This window comes from Typha latifolia, chromosome 6, assembly GCF_019914945.1.
Source record: "Typha latifolia isolate L0001 chromosome 6, TyphaL0001v2, whole genome shotgun sequence".
In the NCBI taxonomy this organism is placed as follows: Eukaryota; Viridiplantae; Streptophyta; class Magnoliopsida; order Poales; family Typhaceae; genus Typha; species Typha latifolia.
Genome location: NC_133091.1, coordinates 3,347,690 through 3,367,848, shown reverse-complemented (window position 1 = coordinate 3,367,848; position 20,159 = coordinate 3,347,690). Strand labels below are relative to the sequence as shown.

The 20,159-nt window shown below is 35.6% G+C and overlaps 4 protein-coding genes and 5 non-coding genes across 9 annotated transcripts; 2 read left to right on the top strand and 7 right to left on the bottom strand.

The window, feature by feature from the left end:
• Positions 1–115: 115 nt before the first annotated feature.
• On the top strand, positions 116–3,434 carry LOC140790913 (large ribosomal subunit protein eL19y-like). Its single transcript, XM_073141224.1, has 5 exons — positions 116–429; positions 756–878; positions 1,742–2,055; positions 3,003–3,040; positions 3,133–3,434. The coding sequence occupies exons 1-5, from the start codon at positions 318–320 to the stop codon at positions 3,155–3,157; spliced, it is 612 nt and encodes a 203-aa protein (XP_072997325.1). The 5' UTR covers positions 116–317; the 3' UTR covers positions 3,158–3,434.
• Positions 3,435–7,793: 4,359 nt separating this feature from the next.
• Positions 7,794–10,562, top strand: LOC140790682 (epoxide hydrolase 1-like). The gene is made up of 4 exons (XM_073140875.1): positions 7,794–8,198; positions 9,226–9,408; positions 9,790–10,022; positions 10,142–10,562. The coding sequence occupies exons 1-4, from the start codon at positions 7,917–7,919 to the stop codon at positions 10,386–10,388; spliced, it is 945 nt and encodes a 314-aa protein (XP_072996976.1). The 5' UTR covers positions 7,794–7,916; the 3' UTR covers positions 10,389–10,562.
• Positions 10,563–10,829: 267 nt separating this feature from the next.
• On the bottom strand, positions 10,830–14,363 carry LOC140790683 (oxaloacetate tautomerase FAHD1, mitochondrial). Its single transcript, XM_073140876.1, has 7 exons — positions 14,044–14,363; positions 13,782–13,947; positions 13,046–13,098; positions 12,866–12,928; positions 12,297–12,347; positions 12,067–12,184; positions 10,830–11,140 (listed from the first exon to the last, which is right to left on the bottom strand). Exons 1-7 carry the CDS (start codon positions 14,149–14,151, stop codon positions 11,025–11,027), a joined length of 675 nt encoding a protein of 224 aa, XP_072996977.1. The 5' UTR covers positions 14,152–14,363; the 3' UTR covers positions 10,830–11,024.
• Positions 14,364–15,767: 1,404 nt separating this feature from the next.
• Positions 15,768–19,499, bottom strand: LOC140790241 (large ribosomal subunit protein eL18y). Its single transcript, XM_073140229.1, has 5 exons — positions 19,450–19,499; positions 19,286–19,375; positions 19,050–19,178; positions 18,786–18,968; positions 15,768–16,166 (listed from the first exon to the last, which is right to left on the bottom strand). Exons 1-5 carry the CDS (start codon positions 19,450–19,452, stop codon positions 16,008–16,010), a joined length of 564 nt encoding a protein of 187 aa, XP_072996330.1. The 5' UTR covers positions 19,453–19,499; the 3' UTR covers positions 15,768–16,007.
• Positions 16,812–16,915, bottom strand: LOC140791589 (small nucleolar RNA snoR69Y). Its single transcript, XR_012109597.1, has one exon. It is a non-coding gene; the product is annotated as a small nucleolar RNA snoR69Y (small nucleolar RNA).
• On the bottom strand, positions 17,242–17,342 carry LOC140791587 (small nucleolar RNA snoR69Y). Its single transcript, XR_012109595.1, has one exon. It is a non-coding gene; the product is annotated as a small nucleolar RNA snoR69Y (small nucleolar RNA).
• LOC140791586 (small nucleolar RNA snoR69Y) lies at positions 17,675–17,775 on the bottom strand. Its single transcript, XR_012109594.1, has one exon. It is a non-coding gene; the product is annotated as a small nucleolar RNA snoR69Y (small nucleolar RNA).
• On the bottom strand, positions 18,098–18,198 carry LOC140791588 (small nucleolar RNA snoR69Y). Its single transcript, XR_012109596.1, has one exon. It is a non-coding gene; the product is annotated as a small nucleolar RNA snoR69Y (small nucleolar RNA).
• Positions 18,470–18,548, bottom strand: LOC140791593 (small nucleolar RNA snoR53Y). The gene has a single exon (XR_012109601.1). It is a non-coding gene; the product is annotated as a small nucleolar RNA snoR53Y (small nucleolar RNA).
• Positions 19,500–20,159: the final 660 nt, after the last annotated feature.

The following is a 20,159-nucleotide window of genomic DNA, read 5'->3' as shown; positions in this document are numbered from 1 at the left end:
TATATAAGTGTGTAACAAAAATACTTAAAGATATTTTAGTAATTTTAAATACTATATTAATGAGGTCATTAGTTTCAAGTTAATTATAAAAAGAGGTCTGTTAAGTGATATAGATACAGGAAATAAAATAAAATGTATTTAATTCTAATAAAAATTCTATTAGTAGCTTGGTTACTGGCAGTTAAATTACAGTTTTGCCCTTGCGCAAGCCCTAGCGAGATTCTTAGCGATAAGATATAAGCTTCTCGCTCCGCCGCCTTTCGTTCTTCTCCTCCTCCACCGAATCGAGCGATTGACATCAAGATCGAGGAGAGGCGATGGTGTCGCTCAAGCTGCAGAAGCGGCTCGCCGCGAGCGTTCTCGCGTGCGGCCGCGGCAAGGTCTGGCTTGATCCCAATGAGGTCAACGAGATCTCCATGGCCAACTCACGTAAGCTCTCCCTTCTCCCTTTTCTCGCGACTTTTTGGCTGATTCTGATTATTTTATTACTTGGGTTTTCATCAAGTTTGCATCTTTCGATCTTGTATCCATCCGTTGGCATGTTTTCGATCTGTTCTAGAACGTAAGTTGCTGGTTTGTGTTCGAGAACAGAAGTAGAAATATGATGTGCATGATGTTGTATTCGGAGATGTTTTGGATAGAGTTTAATCTTGTAGTGTGGAGTATAAGAAGTTCGTGTCAAAGTATCTTCTTTATTGGCATTTTGTTAGTTCTTAATAATCTAGATTACAGATACAATTTGATTGTTGGTGCAGGCCAGAATATCCGGAAGCTTGTGAAGGATGGATTCATCATCAAGAAACCGATGAAAATTCACTCGCGATCTCGTGCAAGGCGAGCCTTGGAGGCCAAGAGGAAAGGGCGCCATTCTGGTTATGGTAAGTTTACTGCTGTTTTTTTTTTTTCTTGGTGTGTATATCCATCTAATGTCTCTTATTTATGTGCGTGCTCTTATAAGTTCCATACTTGTATCTATAGTTCTGGGAACCTTTTCTTTATGCATGGTTACCTTCAGTTTAGTTTTTGAGAATGACATGTTAAAATTAAAACGTTTGGACCATTTAAATGTAAAAAAAGAAGGAAATGCCATTGTATGTTTGCAAATTGTTTAAAGTCTTAAACACTGCTTCGAAAGATGGTTGCAAACAATGGTGGCTCCCAAAAGGTGCGTAGTTCACCTTGCGGTTTTGGCTGTCTGCCTTGGCAGTTTGTGCTATTATTTTTAAATTTTAAATTTTATAATTTTTTAATCAGCAGAATAGGTGTTATTTTTAAATGTTTTTCTGCATGTATGTTTGCTAACTGCTACGCTGATGAGAGCCTAAGAGAGATTACTATTGTGAATTACTATTTATATTCTGCAAGAATATGATTAGTATTTGTAGATTAATGCTTGTGATTAGTGATTACCACTTGCTAGTCTTTTATGTTTGCTATTCTGCTAATTGCTGCTGCCTTTGCGGTGGGATGACCTTCCGCAAACCGAGGCCATTTTTCAAAATATTGATTTTTATTAGATGATTAGAGCTAGTAATTTTGGGGGGGCATCAAGAAGGGTACTAATGAGTGTCAATGCAAGAAGAGTTTCTTGGCGTATTCATGCATTGACCATATTGGTACAGAAATGAGGTATTTTAGAAGGTATACATTGAAATGACCATTACTTATACAGTGCTTATATTCTATGAATCCATGTGCCATTGAATTGTTATTTAACTTGCTATGCTTTCTGACACTGTAGGTAAGCGGAGAGGCACAAGAGAAGCTAGGCTCCCCACTAAGGTCCTTTGGATGAGGAGAATGCGTGTCTTGAGGCGTTTGCTGCGGAAGTATCGGGAGTCAAAGAAGATTGACAAACACATGTATCATGACATGTACATGAAGGTGAAAGGTAATGTATTTAAGAACAAGAGAGTGCTGATGGAGAGCATTCACAAATCCAAAGCTGAGAAAGCAAGAGAAAAGACTTTGTCTGACCAATTTGAAGCTAAGCGTGCCAAGAGCAAGGCAAGCAGGGAAAGGAAGATTGCTAGGAGGGAGGAACGTTTGGCTCAGGTGAAATAAGATCCTTGTTGTCTCATAGTTTGTTCAAATGTTTAATGAACTGCGTTGCTTCTTAGAAGTGTTCATGCCTGGTAAATTTTTTTTTCTTCATTGCAATTCTACATTATTAGTACAAGCTTGTACTTCCTAATGCACATAATCAGTTCCTGGTAGTTTTGAATAATGTGCAGATTTTGTAGTCTGTTACTGTGAATTTCTATTTCTATTCATATGCTCAATTTGTCATTTACTTTTTGATGCTGTGTGGTTTTCCTGGAACCTTTTTAATTAGAAGCTTCTGAGATGTTGATAATGCACTTGCTTAGTCTTATGATAAACACAGACCACCAGAAATGTAAGTACCATTTATATGAATTTGGGCTTTTAGAGTAGGACTTTTGAGATTTCAGCGCTAGCAATGCAGAAACCTATAGTTACACTTGGCCTTGTTTTTTACTTGCATAAAGAAGAGAATACTAGAATATTATGCTTTTGATTTTGAATTAGTTTGAAGGACTGTAGGTCATCTATGGAATAATCAGGGACTTAAGTTGCTCTCTATAGATTCTGCAAATTGTAACTTCACTCCAAGGTATATAATTGGACTGAATGAGGGACTTAGATAGAGAAACAACTTGAACAGTTTGGTAATTTTTTTGAATAAGACATGAGGCTAAACCGTTTTTCTATCTATTGTTTCTCAGTATCAGCCACCTGTTTTATCTGTTGTGGACATAAATGAGAATTATTTCTGGAGGAAAATGATGAATGGGAAAAATTACAGAATTGGGAACTCGTCACACATACTTTTGCCGTTTCCTTTCAGTGACAGTTCAGTAGTAGCATTCTGAGCATCATAATTAACGAACTTTACCACTTAGTGGCCAAGAAATTTTTTTCCACTAATTGAATGATTACCTCAATGAGGAACTGATTACTTGTATATTCCATGTAAACAGGGGCCGGGAGAGCGAGCACCTCCTGCTCCAGCTGCAGAGTAGGGTTCATTACTTTTTCTTGTTAGTTATTCTGTAATTGATGCTATTGTGATGATTTAGTTATCCGAGTTTATATTATATTTTGTTGCAGGGCACCAAAAAAAGCTAAGAAGTGAAAGTGGACAGCAAATCCTTCCCCCAAGTGACTATCAGTTGTATAGTAGGTTTTAGAGGTACTATTGTATCTTTAGTTTCATGAAATCATCAGATGGGTGACTGAAATAGTGAGAATGTTGAGTAAAATAAACTCCTCTATGGTCAATTAGAGTCGGTCTTTGATGTATTAAATGAATTGGATAAACTACTGCAATGATCTCCTTATCAGGAATATCTGTAGTTGGCACTGAATGGCTACTAACCGTTGCTGTAATCTAAAGCCTTTGTTGATTGAAATTTACTTGCCAATTTCTTCTCTAACAGTTTTATGAGATGTATGATTTATCTTCTAGTATGCCCATATCCATGCAAAGATTTATTGATTACCCTGACCTTACTCGTGATTTTGCTTATCTATTCGCCCTCTTGGTTATACAATGAGGATGTTCAAATATTTTTTTCTCTGTTTTTATTTTTTTTCTTTCTCGAAAGGATCTGTGGATATTCAACTCAGTATTATTATATAAAATGTTGTTCTAAGCTGTGGAATTTTTCTCAATCAGCGACTACAGCTCATGATAATTTCTCAAATTGCATTGCCAACCGTTGACTGATGATGTTTCATTCATCTTTGTAAATTGTTATAACTTGATACAAAGATACAAAGAAGAGAAATAAGACACAAAAAAAGAGAAATAGGACATATATAAAGAAAGAAAATAGGACAAGAAGGGAAATAGGACATATACAAAGAAAGGAAATAGGACAAGAAGAAGGGAAATAAGACATATACAAAGAAAGGAAATAGGACATCAATCCTCATAGGACATTTGTGTTGGAATCTTGTAGGAAAACAAAAGAGATAGGACATCCGTCCTGGAATCTTGTAGGAAAACAAAAGAGATAGGACATCCGTCCTGGAATCTTGTAGGAAAACAAAATAGATAGGACATCTGTCCTGGAAACTAGCCTCTCATTTGAGCAATCTTGTAGGAAAACAAAAGAGATAGAACATTCGTCCTAAAAACAAGCCTAAAATAGGAGAAAACCAAGATGACACTGGCAACAGCTGCCGTCATTGGTATCCTCAAAAGTTTGGCACTTACGAAGTCGACGGGGCTAAGGGAGTAGCACTGATGCGAAGTGGCAGTAATAAAGCGTGTGATGTAGGGGCCAAGTGCCGAGTGCCGAGTGCGGTGGGGAGTGGATCCGTGCGGGGGGTGGGTGAACGACGGTGCCAAGGGGAGAGGGTGGAGGCCGAGGTGAGGGTGCAATAGCGGTTGAGCCAATCGGAGCCGAGGGTGGCTACGTCGAGTGAGTAAGCTAGCTTGGCCGTAGCTAGGAGCGATCCGGGGGAGTAGAGAGGCGAAGGTGTGGTCAACGCACTACGATGACGAGGGGGAGGGAGCAGAGAGATGGCTCTAGGGAGTAGCGAAGGAGCTACACAACAGAGATTTTGAGGGAGAGAGGGAAAGGGGATTTGCTCCCTTCCCCTAGCCAAGATGTTGTTGCCGGCGATGCGAGGAGGAAAATCCTCTACTCCAAGCCCTGTTTATTATGATGTTAATTGACACGAATTGTATGACAAAAGACAAGAAGATATTCTACAATCTAATGGGCATTTGCAGATCCCTCCACATCCAATAATTCAAGTAGGTGACAAAATTAAAATGATTCCCTTTCAAGACTTTAAAATAAAATTATATGAGAAATTAATGATCACCTACTCTGGCACACTATTGTTTTCACTAGTTTTATTAGAAAATAAATATTAAGACTTATTGTAGTTGGACCAACCTTTTTATATAGTTCTAACTATCTGCAATTATATACGTTAATTTTAATATATTTTGCAACATTCAATTATATGTATGTATACTTGTGTTTGAAAATTCTCTAGCTTTTATGCTTCTTTCACTCTAATCTCCCACTTTTACATCTTGAATATTGCATACCTTCCAAAAAGGGATAATATAAATTTTAAATAGAATTATCTTCATCATCAATTTTGATTAGAGAAGCTAACCGTTGTACATAAATTAGAACTATAAGAGAGTTAAATAATATAAACAAAAGATTAAAAATGCGCTAAGAGTTTAAGCCTAAACCACGTAGCAATGTCCACGGGGTCTCAAATAAGAGGGTTCAGAATCTGAAAATATTTAAGTAGCATGAAGTTAGTCCTTTATCTAATTCGAATTAATTCAAGTAAAATATAAAAGTTTATTAGATTTAGAATCACTTCGTTTTAATTTTTTATTACATAACTAAATCTATCTATAGATACGATTCAAATACTATAATTATACTATTATCATAAAATACTAATTATAGTATAAGGATAATATGTCAGTTTCTTTTTATATAAGAATATTTCTAAATATATAATTATAAAATAAAAGGCTAAATAACTATAAATATAGACAATGTCTAATTATAATTAATTTTATAATTCATATTCTATCTTGATTAATTAGGGACTATGTAGTCTTTACTCGATAAGATAATAAATAAATAACTAAATAAGCCTAGTATTTTATTTGTTGCAGAATAATAATATATAATAAATTAATAGAATTACTTAAAATGTATATCATAAAAATATTAGAATAGAAATCTATTAATTATAATTTACAAATCTATCTATTAATCTAATATACATATAAGTAAATAAATATAAGTATTACCTATATTTATGTATAATAATTTATAGCCTAATTAATCATTAATTAATTATAATTAACAATAATCATATTGATGAATATATATTATTATTAAAATAAATAATGTCTAAAACTATTTGTATTAATTAATACAGAAATACCTAAATGGACCCGGGCCGCCGAGGGGAAGAGAGAGAAGGTGGAGGACGCCGGCGCCGGGGCCCACCGCGATCGATTGGCTGCGGCAGCGACGGTGGGCACGTGGCGCCTCACCACGCAAGTCGTCGTGCCCAAAAATTAATTAAATTTATTTTTGGGCAGGTTGTTACACAAAATGTAACACATCAAACTATGCCACAAATACCATCATCATCATCAGCCATTTGTGACCCCATTATATACTCTTCGAAGAGTAGAAGAATATCATCTAAGATCATCATCAAATTATGATCAAAATTGTATAAAATTTCATAGTTTGTTATTGTATATATGTTCTGAAATCAAATTAAAATCATATTTGCTTATTTCAAGCAGATAAGAACAAAGAAATAGTCTGTCACTTTTTCTTTCTATCCGATCCGATGCATACCGACGTATTAATCTGATAATGTTAATATATTTACATTTTGAATCAAATCAATTAGTACTGCATTTTAAGTTGTACTAAACTGAAAAAAAAAAAAAGTTGTACTAACATAGTCATAAGTCCACATCTTGGGTTGATCTAATATTCTTGCATTTTATTTTGTGGGTTAGATACACGCTCAAAATTATTTTTTACCTCATAAATTTTAAAAAGATCAAAAATAAATAATAAATAAAAATCCATCTCAATGTTGCTGAGCTCCAATCCTTCTTCTTGAACTATTGATTTGGTAGAAGCTGGAATGAATGTTTTCCACGTGGTATATCAACTACTATTTGACAAGCAGGAACAAAGAAAGAAATGGTTGAGTTTTTCACCAAAATTAACCTTCCAAACTTCAAACTTAAGCTTCCAGTACACTTCAAAATTTAAATACAAAATTATATTGAGATTTGAATGAGATATGTTTGGAATCTTTACACGCGTATTCATATCGATTGATCTCGACGAGTCATGTGACATGTTTGTATAAGTTTAAGTCCACATTAAAATTAAAATTAAAATTAAAAAATGTACAATTTCTCTCTCTTATTGTCATAAGCTTAATAAAAAATTTTATTTTGGTGCTATGCATGAGTAATTGATATATTAATACGCATCAAACAGCGTGCATAAATCAATCCATAAAGAATTTTTTTTTTTAAAAAAAAGATCCATATATTTGATTTATTTATTTATTTATTTTTAAAACACATCTTGCTTCAAACGCGGAAGATCCCAAGGATGGATGGCTCCTAGTTTACACGCGTTACAAGAAACACGTGGTGTGCTCTGGACTGTTGTCAGCTATCGGACGGCAATCTCAGCATGTACAAAAGAACAGGATTTTGTTATGATGAAAGAGGTACAAATAATAATAATAATAATAATAATAATAATTTGCATGACACTTTATATTTTTTAATAAATTTTAATTAAATCTCTAAATTAAGCTAAATATAAGATTACAAAAATATATACTCACCCTAGTTATTTTTACCCCCACATATACTAATCAACCCAACGTAAATAATTTAAACCCAACTCAGCAACTAAGGGCATATTCGATTAATTAGAGTCTTTTACGTACGTATTCGATAAATTATATAATTTATATTAAAAATTAAAAATACAATTTTATTAAAAAAAATATACATAGTATATTATATGAGAATATCACTAATAATATTAATAATAATGATAATGAGTTCATAATATCATATCCACCAGTTAATCTCATCGATCTAACTGAGTAGGTGAGAAATTAGAATCAATTTCAGATCAGATTGAATTATATAATGTTTCGAAATAAAATTTAGAAAGAGAAATAATTATCTCTATAAATAATATTATTTCTTTATTCATATAGAGGCAACCATAATGAAGCAATTTCAATTCTACCCTTGGTTACGTCATGGGTTTCTCTCACGTTAAACAAAGGCATTTGGATAGAGACTACGGTTGGAAAGAGGAGGAAGAGAGGAAAGAGATATGGAAGGGATCAGCCATCGGACAGTGGAGGTGAACGGCATCGCCATGCACGTGGCGGAGAAGGGCGACGGACCCGCCGTGCTCCTCCTCCACGGCTTCCCGGAGATCTGGTACTCGTGGCGCCACCAGATCGTCGGCCTCGCAGCTGCCGGCTACCGGGCCATCGCCCCCGACCTCCGTGGATACGGCGACACCTCCGCCCCTCCCGACGTCGCCTCCTACACCGTCTTCCACCTCGTCGGAGATCTCGTCGCCCTTCTTGACGCCCTTGATCTACCCCAGGTGACTCTTTTCTTCTTCTTTTTGAACTCCTTTTCCGTACTATTTGAATCTTCTTGTTACTATATCTTTTTTAACTCACTGTGTTTTGCAAGTGAATCCCACCGGTTTCGAGTATTTTTGCCAAACTCAACTCCTCCGAGAGTTCCGAGGGATATTATACCTTTATTTTTTACTCCCATACTTCAAAACTCTATGAAAAATAATGGGTCATTTGCACAAAATGTTCAAGTTGACTTTTGCTTTTGCAGCACACCTATTTGTTTTTTTTTTTTCACTTTATATAACTATTTTTATACTACTTTTTCATCATATATAAATGTAGAACAAATACTTTATCCATTTCAAATAATTTTTTTTGTATTTCCTATTCTTTTTATTGAGGCTCTAATTGTAAGTAGTAAAAGGAGACTTTTATTTTTAAAATAGGCAAACTTTAGGATGTTGCTTGTATATTTCTCTAAACATATACCCTAAGCCAAGAGCCTCTATATTTATTATTTAATTAATATAATATATATTTATATATTACATTTTAAATCACTTAATATGTAATCTTAATGTTGTTATTTTTTTAATAATAAAATATATGGTTGGAAAATTCTCATCAATATCTTTATAATAAGACTAATATTCATTGGTTTTAAAAATAATTTTAAATTACTATAGATCTCGATGAAACTTTTCCGACGGTACTATTTTTGCTAAAAAATAATTATATATTCAGTTTAACGAACTAGATTATCTAATAAAAGATACAGATGAAATTTAAGTTTTTTTATTAAGCTTTTATAAAACAAAATTATAATTTTAAATAATTGAACAGGACTCTAAATTTTTAAATGGGGTTCCAAATTTAAAAATTCACTATAGCTGACTCTAAATTTGGAGCCCTATTTGAAGCCTGATTTGAGGTGCTTTATCGGACTCTAAATTTAGTGTTTCCGATATTGATATACTCGAAAAAAAAAAGGCTTGTTAATATTTCGGAATATTGTTGATAAACTTAATTTTGGGGAAATATGGGAAGGTGGCCCTGGTGGGGCATGACTGGGGTGCACTGTTGGCTTGGTACTTCTGCAAGTTTAGGCCTGACAGAGTGAAGTCGTTGGTGAATTTGAGCGTCTCGTATTGGCCTCGCCACCCCACTGTGAAGACGGTGCAGCATTTCAGGAATCTCTATGGAGATGGCTACTACATCTGCCGATTTCAGGTCTATTGCTGTTCTATTGAGTACTTGCACCACTTTCTTTTTAAAATTTAGTGTTACTTTAATTAAAAATATTATTTTAATTATAGTTTAAAATATTTATAAACTAAGTTTTATCTCTGCCCCATATATGAGAGACTAGAGAGGTTAAACTATTCCTTTTAATAAGCTTTTTAATGTAAAATTAAAAAACTCATCTGTGCTTATTTGTAAGTATACATGGAAAAAAAAAAAAAGAAGAAGAAATTGAGTGTGCTTTGCAGATTTATTTTATTAATTCTTAAGATAACCTTTTGATTTAATTACTCGCTACTGCACTTTCAACTATGATTAGCTGCAAACATCTCAACAAGGTATGCATTTCATAATGGTTTGTAATAACAGGAGCCTGGAGCTGCAGAAGCAGAATTTGCCTCTGTTGGCACCAAACTTGTCTTCAAAAAGATCTTCACTCTTCGTGATCCTGGGCCTTCTGCTCCCTCGGAGGAGGGCTTGGGCTCCGACGATCAATTGTCACTGCCGGCCTGGCTCACTGAGGACGACATCGACTACTTTGTAACCAAGTTTGACAAGTGTGGGTTCACCGGCGGGATGAACTACTACCGCTGCTTAGATCTGTAAGTGTAACTGTAACTTTGAATTCATATCTGTATCCGTATCCGGATAGCCTGTATTGGCTTAGGGTTTGTTTCCTTCTCTGGATAGCTACAAACATTTGCTGCAATTGTATGTGCAGAAACTGGGAGCTGACAGCACCATGGAGTGGGAAGCAAATAGAAGTGCCAACCAAGTATATTGTTGGAGACCTTGACCTGACCTACCATTACCCTGGCATCCAAGATTACATACACAAGGGTGGGTTCAAGAAGGATGTTCCACTCCTCCAGGAAGTTGTTGTCATGGAGGGAGTTGGGCACTTCATTCAGCAGGAGAAAGCACAAGAAGTTACTGATCACATCATTGAGTTCATCAACAAGTTCTGAGATGGGTGTCTGTGACCATTCAGAATCTAAAAGAATAATGAAATCTGTTTCTGTTATGGTGTCTATTAACTATTAAGTGGTCCTTTCGGGGTGCCGATTTGTGTCGTAATCGATGTGTACCTGGAGTTAAGAGATCAATCAAGCCCAAGATGCAAAGCAAACAACTTTATTCAATGCTACCATTTCATGAGAAGGGAAACAAAAAAACTTGATGCTCATACAATCTCGCAACCCGGTAAATTCACTAAATCCATGAATTTTATCATGAAAAATCAAGAGATTGAACAGCTAATAGTAGAAGAATCTATTGTCTAAAGCATTTTGGTTAATCATTTTCACAGCACAGCTTTGAATCTATTGAATATTTGAAATGGAGAGTAAACCAACTTTTACTTGATTTTTTATAGTAGTGTGACATGTCAAAGGAAAACAATCCCCCAGTTGATAGAAAATAGAAATTAGCAGGAGTATATTTATTGCTGTTCAATTATCTTATTTGCTCTTACAATTGACTGAGCTAGCTAATTCACTGAAAATACACGAGAAAACAAAAAACTAGGCAAAAGGTTCAATTGATCTATAACAGAGGTAATTTATTGGCGTACAAGCATCTCATCTCATCGATGTTCTACGATCTTAGCTGCTCAATGGTTTTTGGCGCCTCTGAACATCATATTGGACATCTATCAAGCCAGTTATACCAGCTGTAATCTTCTGGCCCAAGCTTACAGGTCCAACACCCTGAGGAGTACCTACATATAAGGTCATAAACAAGATAGTCAGGCGTGTATTTCTTCTGATGATTTGTTGCCAGAATTGCTAGTCCCATAGCAAACTAGTACCAAAAACAAAATTAATAGCAGCAGGCAGCTAATTTTTCTTGTTTGAATGTTGATAGTAGTTACATGATGAGCCTACACATTAAAATAAAACAGCAGGACCAATAAAGTTGGGTGGATAGGTGAAAAGAGCAGTTGGCCAACAGATAAAGGGAAACTAATAGAAAGACAAGAAAAGAAAACCAAAGTGACAGTCAAGATAGATTAATGCAAGAAAGTCAAAAATAACTTATAATGAAAATTTAAACCATGATCACCGATGAAAACTAATTCAAGACATTTAAGTCAAGGAATAGTCCTGAACCTACAACAATATGTAAATCCCAAAAGTTTGTATACTATGAGTGGACACATATCACTTATACACAATAAGATAGTAATGACACACCTAGGATAATGCAACAGAATAAAGGCATATTTGCAGAAAATATATGAAAAGTGTATTGCTAAACAATATTGATCTGTTGTCTAACTCTAGAAAGGAAAATAATTATAAGTAACAACTGCTGCATGCAAGATGTGTGTGCAGACTTTGAGGCAACACCATAAGAATCAAGCCCCTTCTAGTGTACTGTGTTTGCAAGTCGTTATCACGGTACATGTCGGCAGCGTAATTTCAGTATTTGTTCAGACGCCATGCACTGTGTCATCTGACACTTCAAAACTATGGAACAAGCATTTGAAATCACTTTATGAATTTTTCTACATTTTTCTGTTCTTATAAGTTATAATAATTTGCAAATTTTATCATCGATAGCATGCATCTGATTCTACTTCTTAACTAGTCTAAGAAGCTAAAGACCTTTACTGTGATTAACAACAAATAAAATGCCAATTACCCGTTAGAATCACATCTCCTTCCATTAGCGTCATAATGGAACTAATATGACTGATGAGAAATGGAATCTTGAAGATCATATCACTGGTTGACCCTTTCTGCTTAATTTCATCATCAACCTGCGCTTATAAACTCCGCAAATTATAAACAGCAGTACTACAATATGTATAAGCAGAAGGCACCATATGTAGTTTGTATAAGTAGCAATGGATCAAGAAATTAAGATCAAACCTTTAGCCATAGTTCTAGATCGTCGGGGTTTATAACCGTCAACTTCGGAAGCTGTATTAAATGAAAATTGCAACTCATCTATGGTTAGCAGGGAAAAATAGTATTGATACAAAAACAAAAACAAAAAAAACAAAAAAAAACAAACAAACTAAACTAAACTTTCTCACAAATGGCTAAGCTATAATGGTGCTGAATAAACTAAAAAGATGCAGATAGATATAAAAAATATGTAACAACTAATGAAGCCCACAAGCTAGAATTACATATGAAGTACATGTGTGTGCATCTTTTTGAGTTTTCTCTTGTCTAATCCGGAGTTCTTAGTAATTTATATGCATGGTTGCTCTGCATTATGCAAGAAGCCAAGAACTATCCCTGCATAGCTGGTATATGCATTAACTAATTCTCTCTATGGAACAGATTACAGGAAGAAACAAACAGCTGTTTTCGATATTTCAGCAGCGCGTACCCGCATACAGCTCTTTCACAGACTGAAAAAGAGCATCCTTCCAGAGATGATAATGAAAAAAGTTACACTTTGGCAAGAAAGTGCAGCTATGAATACTTACAACAGCACTAATCGGAGTGAAAGTGTCCTGCCCTTTAGCCACAGTCCATGGGAGTCCTGCGGACTACAATAACACCAACCTTCAGGAATTAAACAATGATACTTAACACTTATCAGTAACATAAAAAGAATTGCATTGCAGGAATTTAGTAAATTAAATAATAATGTTGAAATTACCCACCTTAGCAGAAGATTGGATTTCTCTTGCTGTCATGTCCAAAGCAAGTGCATAGCCTGCAAGTTCCATAAACAATACTGTTTGTAGTAGGCAATAACACTTTCAAAAGAAGGAAAACACATAAGAAGCTGGATCGCATTAAGGAAACATGATACTAACGCCATCATAAGAATGCATAACAATCTTTTGCAAGGGAGCTCTCTGTATGTAGTTCTGTACTTATTCTCTAGGTTTTCAGAAAGACATTTTTTGGTGTATGACTACATATCTTGGAGGAATTTTTGTTTGCTCATATTCCTTAGTGGATTCCAAATGAAAGAAAAATATGTTCAGGTATGACATGTGGATTCCATGAAGAAGCGGGTTTAATCCTGAGAATTTGTGCACCAACTCTTGTCGCCGTTCTTCCTACTACCTCTTATAGCTGCTTTTTGTGTAAGCAGAAAGCACTTCTCCTGATTCCCCAAATACCACGCCATCATCTGTTTCGTCTTGAATCACGTAAGGTATCACTTTGATTTTCTTTTAAAGTTGAGCACCGGATTTCAAATTTTTAACTAATTACTATAAGTGCAGAACTATGAAATGCGTAAGTTGGAGACCTAGTTAGAGACAATTGTGTATCTCAAAAAGGTTATATCTTTCAGTCACGCGATAGTATCCATGAACTATAAAAAGGAAATGAGTCGAACAAAGATTCAATCTTTCTTGCCATTTCTGCGTCAACTAAGCAATTTACCTCCAACGTAGTCCATCGCGGTTGACTCGGAGACATCGCGAGCCTTGCGGCCTATGACGACGGCGAGCTCCACCTCGTGATCGAGTGATTCTAACGGGTGGGGGATCTCGATGGCGCCGCCATTTTGGAGGTACGACGAGGTAGGCTTCAGAAACAGCACCGGCTCCTGAGGTGAGGAAATCGCGAACTTTTGTGATCTCGAAGAAAAAGAAGAAGAAGAAGAAGAAGAAGAAGAAGGGAGAGAGAGAGAGAGAGATCAGACCTTGGGGACGGCGTTGCCGAGTTCTTTGGCATGGGCAGCGTAATTACGGCCGACGGCCACGATCTTGGTGCCGATGCTGAGAAGCTTTTGGGCCGCCGCCGCCGCCATTGGCTATCCTCAATCACGGGAAAACCCTAATCGGTCGTGCGAGGAGATGGGAATGAGAAGAAATCCAATTGGTAGGCTTTTGAAATCTTTGCATACACCACCGGTTTTCCTTTCGGAGAGGGTGCATAATTTCGGGGTTTTTTTTCTTTTTTCTTTTTCTTTTCTTTTGTTTTTTGTTTCCATTTCATTAACGGGATAACAGCATTGAGTACACCTCCTATATAAATTGTGTTATTTTTTATATATATATAAAAAAAAACTCATTTGCTAAGAACTTTATTAATACACATAATTATTACATGGCTGATGTATAATAGGAAAATAAATAAGCGACAACTCTCAAAAAGCCTCACAATTTGGTAATCGTATATATTAACGCAAAGTAATAAATACATTACATCAAGTTTAGTGGGCACATAAAAATTAAAATAATCTATCAAAATTTATCATGCATTATATTGTTTATTTTATTTTATTTTACTTATTGTGCCTCTACATATGGTAGTTTAACCTTGGTAGAACTTGTTGCGTCTTTTCTTTCTTATTGTTAAATTTTAACGATCTTGATTTACTTTCTGTAGGCTTGATTGAATGGTAAAGACAGGAGGTGCCGGGCATTGATGATGCATATGTCTAATTTTTTTCAACAAGAGCATAGTTCTAAGGCGATTCAGAGGGTGCAAAGTATGTGTATATGTGTCATATATCATGCAACACCAAAGTTATTATCATGAGTTTTGTACTACTTTTCGATAATATATATTGATATTATATGTCTTTTAAGATCTTAAAACTCAAAGCAAATCTATAGCATCACACATACCACCGATGGGGGGGTGTAAATGAGTCGGCTTCATCTCAGGCTCGGCTCAAAATGAATTTCGAGCCTTAGAATTGAGCTTGGGCTCAGCTCAACTTTAGCCAAATCTAAATCCGAGCCCAAGCCTAAAATAAGCCTATTATCAAACCTCATTCAAGCCGAATCAGATTAAGTTTAAATCGAGCTCAGAAGATGAAGCAACTAGCATTGTGACATCATCACCCTCTGGAACGTCGATCTGATCGCCCTTATCCCCACCTATTGCTATTGTCCAATTCCGAAACGGATCCATCTCGATGGGCAAATCAAGGAGCTCTGGCATACTGAAGGAGGAGACAAAGCTTGGCAAAGGATTAAGGATTAGGATTAGAAAATAAGATTTTGTAAAACCCCTTTTATACCAAGCTTGTGTAAGTCAACTCCAACTCAAGCTCAGCAATCCAAAAATTAGGATTAAAAAATAGGATTTTGTAAAAACCCTGGCTCAGCTCGATACTAATTTCAAGCCGATTTCAACAGCTTTCAACAGCTCAAGCTTAGCTATCTCTAACGAGTAAAGCCAAACTTGAGATTCCGCTTAGCCCGAGCCTCTCGTTTATTTTGAGAGCCCTAACTACAGACACTCCATATAGTGAATGTGAATCAAATTTGGCTCAAAAATTGCGTGTTAACTCTATAATGCTCCATTACTAAAAACCTGTGTCACAAATAAAATGAATCACCCTGTGGATCAGCGACGGAAATAGATCAACAACGCCGGAAATAGATCAACTAAAGATGATCATGACAACAGGCATAGCGATTAAATAGATCTTAGCCTCAATGGAGAAAAACCAACGACAGAACTATGTCTAGAGAACTCCACAGAAACATTCAAACAGTGGTCAAAATTTGAATCTAAATAACAATTGTCCAAAACTATAAAATGACAGAAAGATTGATAGAAAGGTAGTTCTTCGTGAACACATGAAACCGTCTTAAGAGACTGCACGGAAGCTGCAACTTTAGACCAGATATGTGGATTAAAAGGGTCGTCTCAAACCCTAAATCCTCTACTGTTCCTTCTTCCTCTGGCCTTCTCAAACTTCCTGCCCTTAGCACGGACATATGGCTTTGTGTGGCTATGTGGCACACCAGGGGCCTTACCAAAGTGCTTCACAGCTTCACGGGCATTCTTGGGTCCTCTCAGGAGAACCTGTTCACAGAATAAGACACCAATCATTTTCCCTGCAGATGCAATTGAAAATGCATCCAGAAATTTTCAGGTAATGGAGACAAACTGACTCTAGCAAATTAATGTTAAAACATTACAGAAATGACGGAAAAAAAATATTTATAGAAATGTCAATATAGGTAATTATAATGCTCAAGTAACTCCATGCATTCCATAATAATCAATAAGCTATAGAAATAGTTGGTAATTGACAAAAACAAATAGTAAAAATACAATAAACTGCTTAATAGCCAAGAAACCTGTGATGCCAAAGCATGATGCTATTACAATAATGATATGTAAAAAGGTGTATATTCTCACAAACTGTGAAGCACTTTCGAATTAACCATGACCATAATTTCAATAACACAAGGTAATATTGAAGAAAACCACAAGCAATGATAAAATATTTCAATTCGAGAAAACATCCACTCTTAACTACATAATCCCAAAGCGACATTTCTAATCAATGGCTGACAACTCATGTATAAATTCCTCACATGGAACTTGTACAACAATGTCGTAGTTAATGGAGTTTCAATTTCAATAATCTGATAGCATCCACAACCAAGAAAAAAGGTAACTAAAGAAATAAATCTAGAAGTCACAGCTAAAATCAATTTATGACATTATGCTCAGATATTGTTGATTCTTCTCTATTCCTCGAATATCCAATTAATGGAATGTCTCATAATGAGCTGGGATTAAACAATATCATCATTGCTAAAATCATGCTAAGAATTTTAAAATTTCTCACATTTTGAGAAGCAATAAAACAGAGTAGACCTAACTATAAACATTCGAGAGAGATAAAACAGGCAACTTGCAAGTGCTATGCAGACAAAGAATACTTCAACAATATAAATAGATCCAATCGATGGTTGACAAGCCATATGAAAATTCCTCACAGGAACTTGTACAACAATCTAGAAGCTAACAAAGAGTTTCAATTTCAAATAGGAGAGCAAGTAATCATCTGATGGCATCCATAACAAAGAAATAAAAAAAGGCAATTCAAGAAATAAAACTATAAGTCACAGCTAAAATCAGTTGATGAAATTCTGCTCAGATATTGTTGACTTTTCTTATTCCTCGAGTATCCAATGAATGGAATGTCTCATAGAGCTGGGATTATACAATATCATCATTGCTAAAATCATCATAGGAATTTTGATATTGTGAAAATTCTTACATTCCGAGAAGCAAAAAAACTGAGTAGACTTAACTACAAATATACAAGAGAGAAAAAAAAAGCAACTTGCAAGTGCTATGCAGAAACTAAAATACTTTAACAATTTAAATAGATCCAATCGATGGTTGACAAGCCATGTGCAAATTCCTCGCATAAACTTGTACAACAATGTAGAAGCTAACTGAGTTTCAATTTCACATATGAGAGCAATTAATCATCTGACAGCATCTATAACAAAGAAACAAGAATGGCAATTAAAGAAATAAAACTAGAAGTTACAACTAAAATCAATTGATGGAATTTTGCTCAGATATTGTTGACTTTTCTTATTCCTCGAGTTTCCAATTAATGGAATGTCTCATAGAGCTGGGATTATACAATATCATCATTGCTAAAATCATCATAGGAATTTTGATATTGTGAAGTTCTTACATTTTGAGAAGCAAATAACAGAGTTGGCTTAAATATTAACACACAAAAAAAGAGATAAAACAAGCAACTTGAAAGTGTTATGCAGCAAATAAAAAACTTCAACATCCAATCAATGGTTGACAAGCCATGTACAAATTCCTTACATGAACTTGTACAACAAAGTAGAAGCTAACCACTTTTTAATTTCACATATGGGACGGATTAATCATCTGATGGCATCCATAACAAAGAAACGAAAAAGGCAATTAAAGAAATAAAACTAGAAATCACAGCTAAAATCAATTGATGAGATTCTGCTCAGATATTGTTGACTATTCTTATTCCTCGAGTATCCAATTAATGGAATGTCTAATAGAGCTGGGATTATACAATATCGTCATTGCTAAAATCATCATAGGAATTCTGATATTGTGATATTCTTACATTTTGAGAAGCAAATAACAGAGTAGGCTTAAATATTACCACACAAAAGAAGAGATAAAACAAGCTACTTGAAAGTGTTATGCACCAAATAAAAAACTTCAACAATTTCAATAGATCATTTTGAAAAATGAAGATTCTTCAGTTTTTAAATAATCCATAACAACAAAATACTCGATGCAAATATTGGAATCTACCATTCAAGAATTGAAGCATTTCATTGCGCAAATTATAATAAAAAGGTTCCCTCAGAAAAGAAAATAGTGAACTATCATCAAAGGAATCAGCATTAGCATGGTTCATTAACCATCATGGGGAACCAGAAAATCCAATTTGGGGCATAATCCCACCAAAAATGACTACCAGATCAGCACTTTTTATTCTATAATCATATCAAAAGATCAAGCAAAGACAATAAAGAGTGACCATCATCAAATCACTGATCTCAAAGAACCTCATTCTCCACCAGGATCAAACAATAACATTCGTCTAGGGGAACTGATGTCTAAGATAAAATCAACTAGATTATGTTCATTTAAGAAAAAATCACCGCATACCGTGTTCTGCCCAAGGGGCGCGCGCAGCGCGAGCTGATCAAAGGTCAAGCACTCCCCACCAGCGTTGACAATCCTCGCCCTCGCCGTCTCGGTAAACCTAAGAGCCGTCACCTTCATTGCCGGGACATCGTAAACCCTCTTGTCGTCCGTCACCGTCCCCACAATTACAGCAATCTTCTCACCCTGTACCATAACCCTAACCCTAACCCTAAGAACCCAAAATCCACTAACAAAAAGACTCAAAATTTGAAGCAACAGTCGCACCTTTCCGCTCATGAAGGTCACGAGCCTCTTCAGGGAGATGGGCGGACGGTTCATCTTGCTCATGAAGAGCCGCTTCAGGATAACGGCATTGAACTTGCTGCCGGTCCTCCGCACTAGAAACCGGTAGAGCTGATCCACGAACAAGATAAATCTTAATAAAAAAAAGGGGTTTCTGAACTCAACAAAAAAAGTCAAATAGACAAGATAGACAGAGAGCGAGGGAGGGAGATGGGAACCTTGACGAGGAGCTTGAGATAGACGTCATCGGATCTGGGGGCGGTGCGCTTGGCCTTCTTGCTACGGCCGCCGGCGACGAGATCGATACCCTGCAATCCATCGAAGAGAAGATGGGGGTTAGGTTTCGGAGGATAGGGAAGAGAGGAGATGGATTAGGGTTTACCATTGCAGCGGCTCCTGGAGGCTGTAAGCTGCGAAGTTGGTGGGTTAAATAGAAAGAGATTAGGGTTTTGGTTGGCTTCATTTTGTTCGCTAGATGATGAGATCTCAGCCGTCCAATTGGATGGACGGTGGATATGAAATGGGCTTAAACTAGACTAATGGGTTGAAGAGTTGGGCTCCAAATAGTAATAGAGTTTAGCCCACAAACCAAAATAGTGAAGTTATTTATCATTATTATTATTATTTTATTTTATTTTATTTTGCCATCAAAAGCTTCTCATATGATGATTGAATACCACTTGAAATTTCGTATTATTTTTGCAAAGATGTCTTTTTAGTTACTGTTTCAGACCTATATGTAAATTAATGAAGCATTTAATAGATAAAAACTAAAGAAAATAATCAAACTGCTCGTGCTCGGCTCAGGCTCGACTCAAAATTAAGTGAGCCGAGCTTTAGATGAAGCTCGACTCAATAAGACTTAAAATTAAATCAATATAATTTATAATATGTATAATTTATGACTATTCTATCAAGATCTAATGCTTCATATTTATCTCTAATCTTTAACAAGTAAATACAAAACCTATCCATTTGATCTCATCTCATCCACATATTTAACCATGCCTTATTTAATTTAAGTTTAACTTAAATTTGATCCGATCTTGAAGAAGGCTCGAGTTAGATTTGTTCAAGGCTTTAGCTTGAATT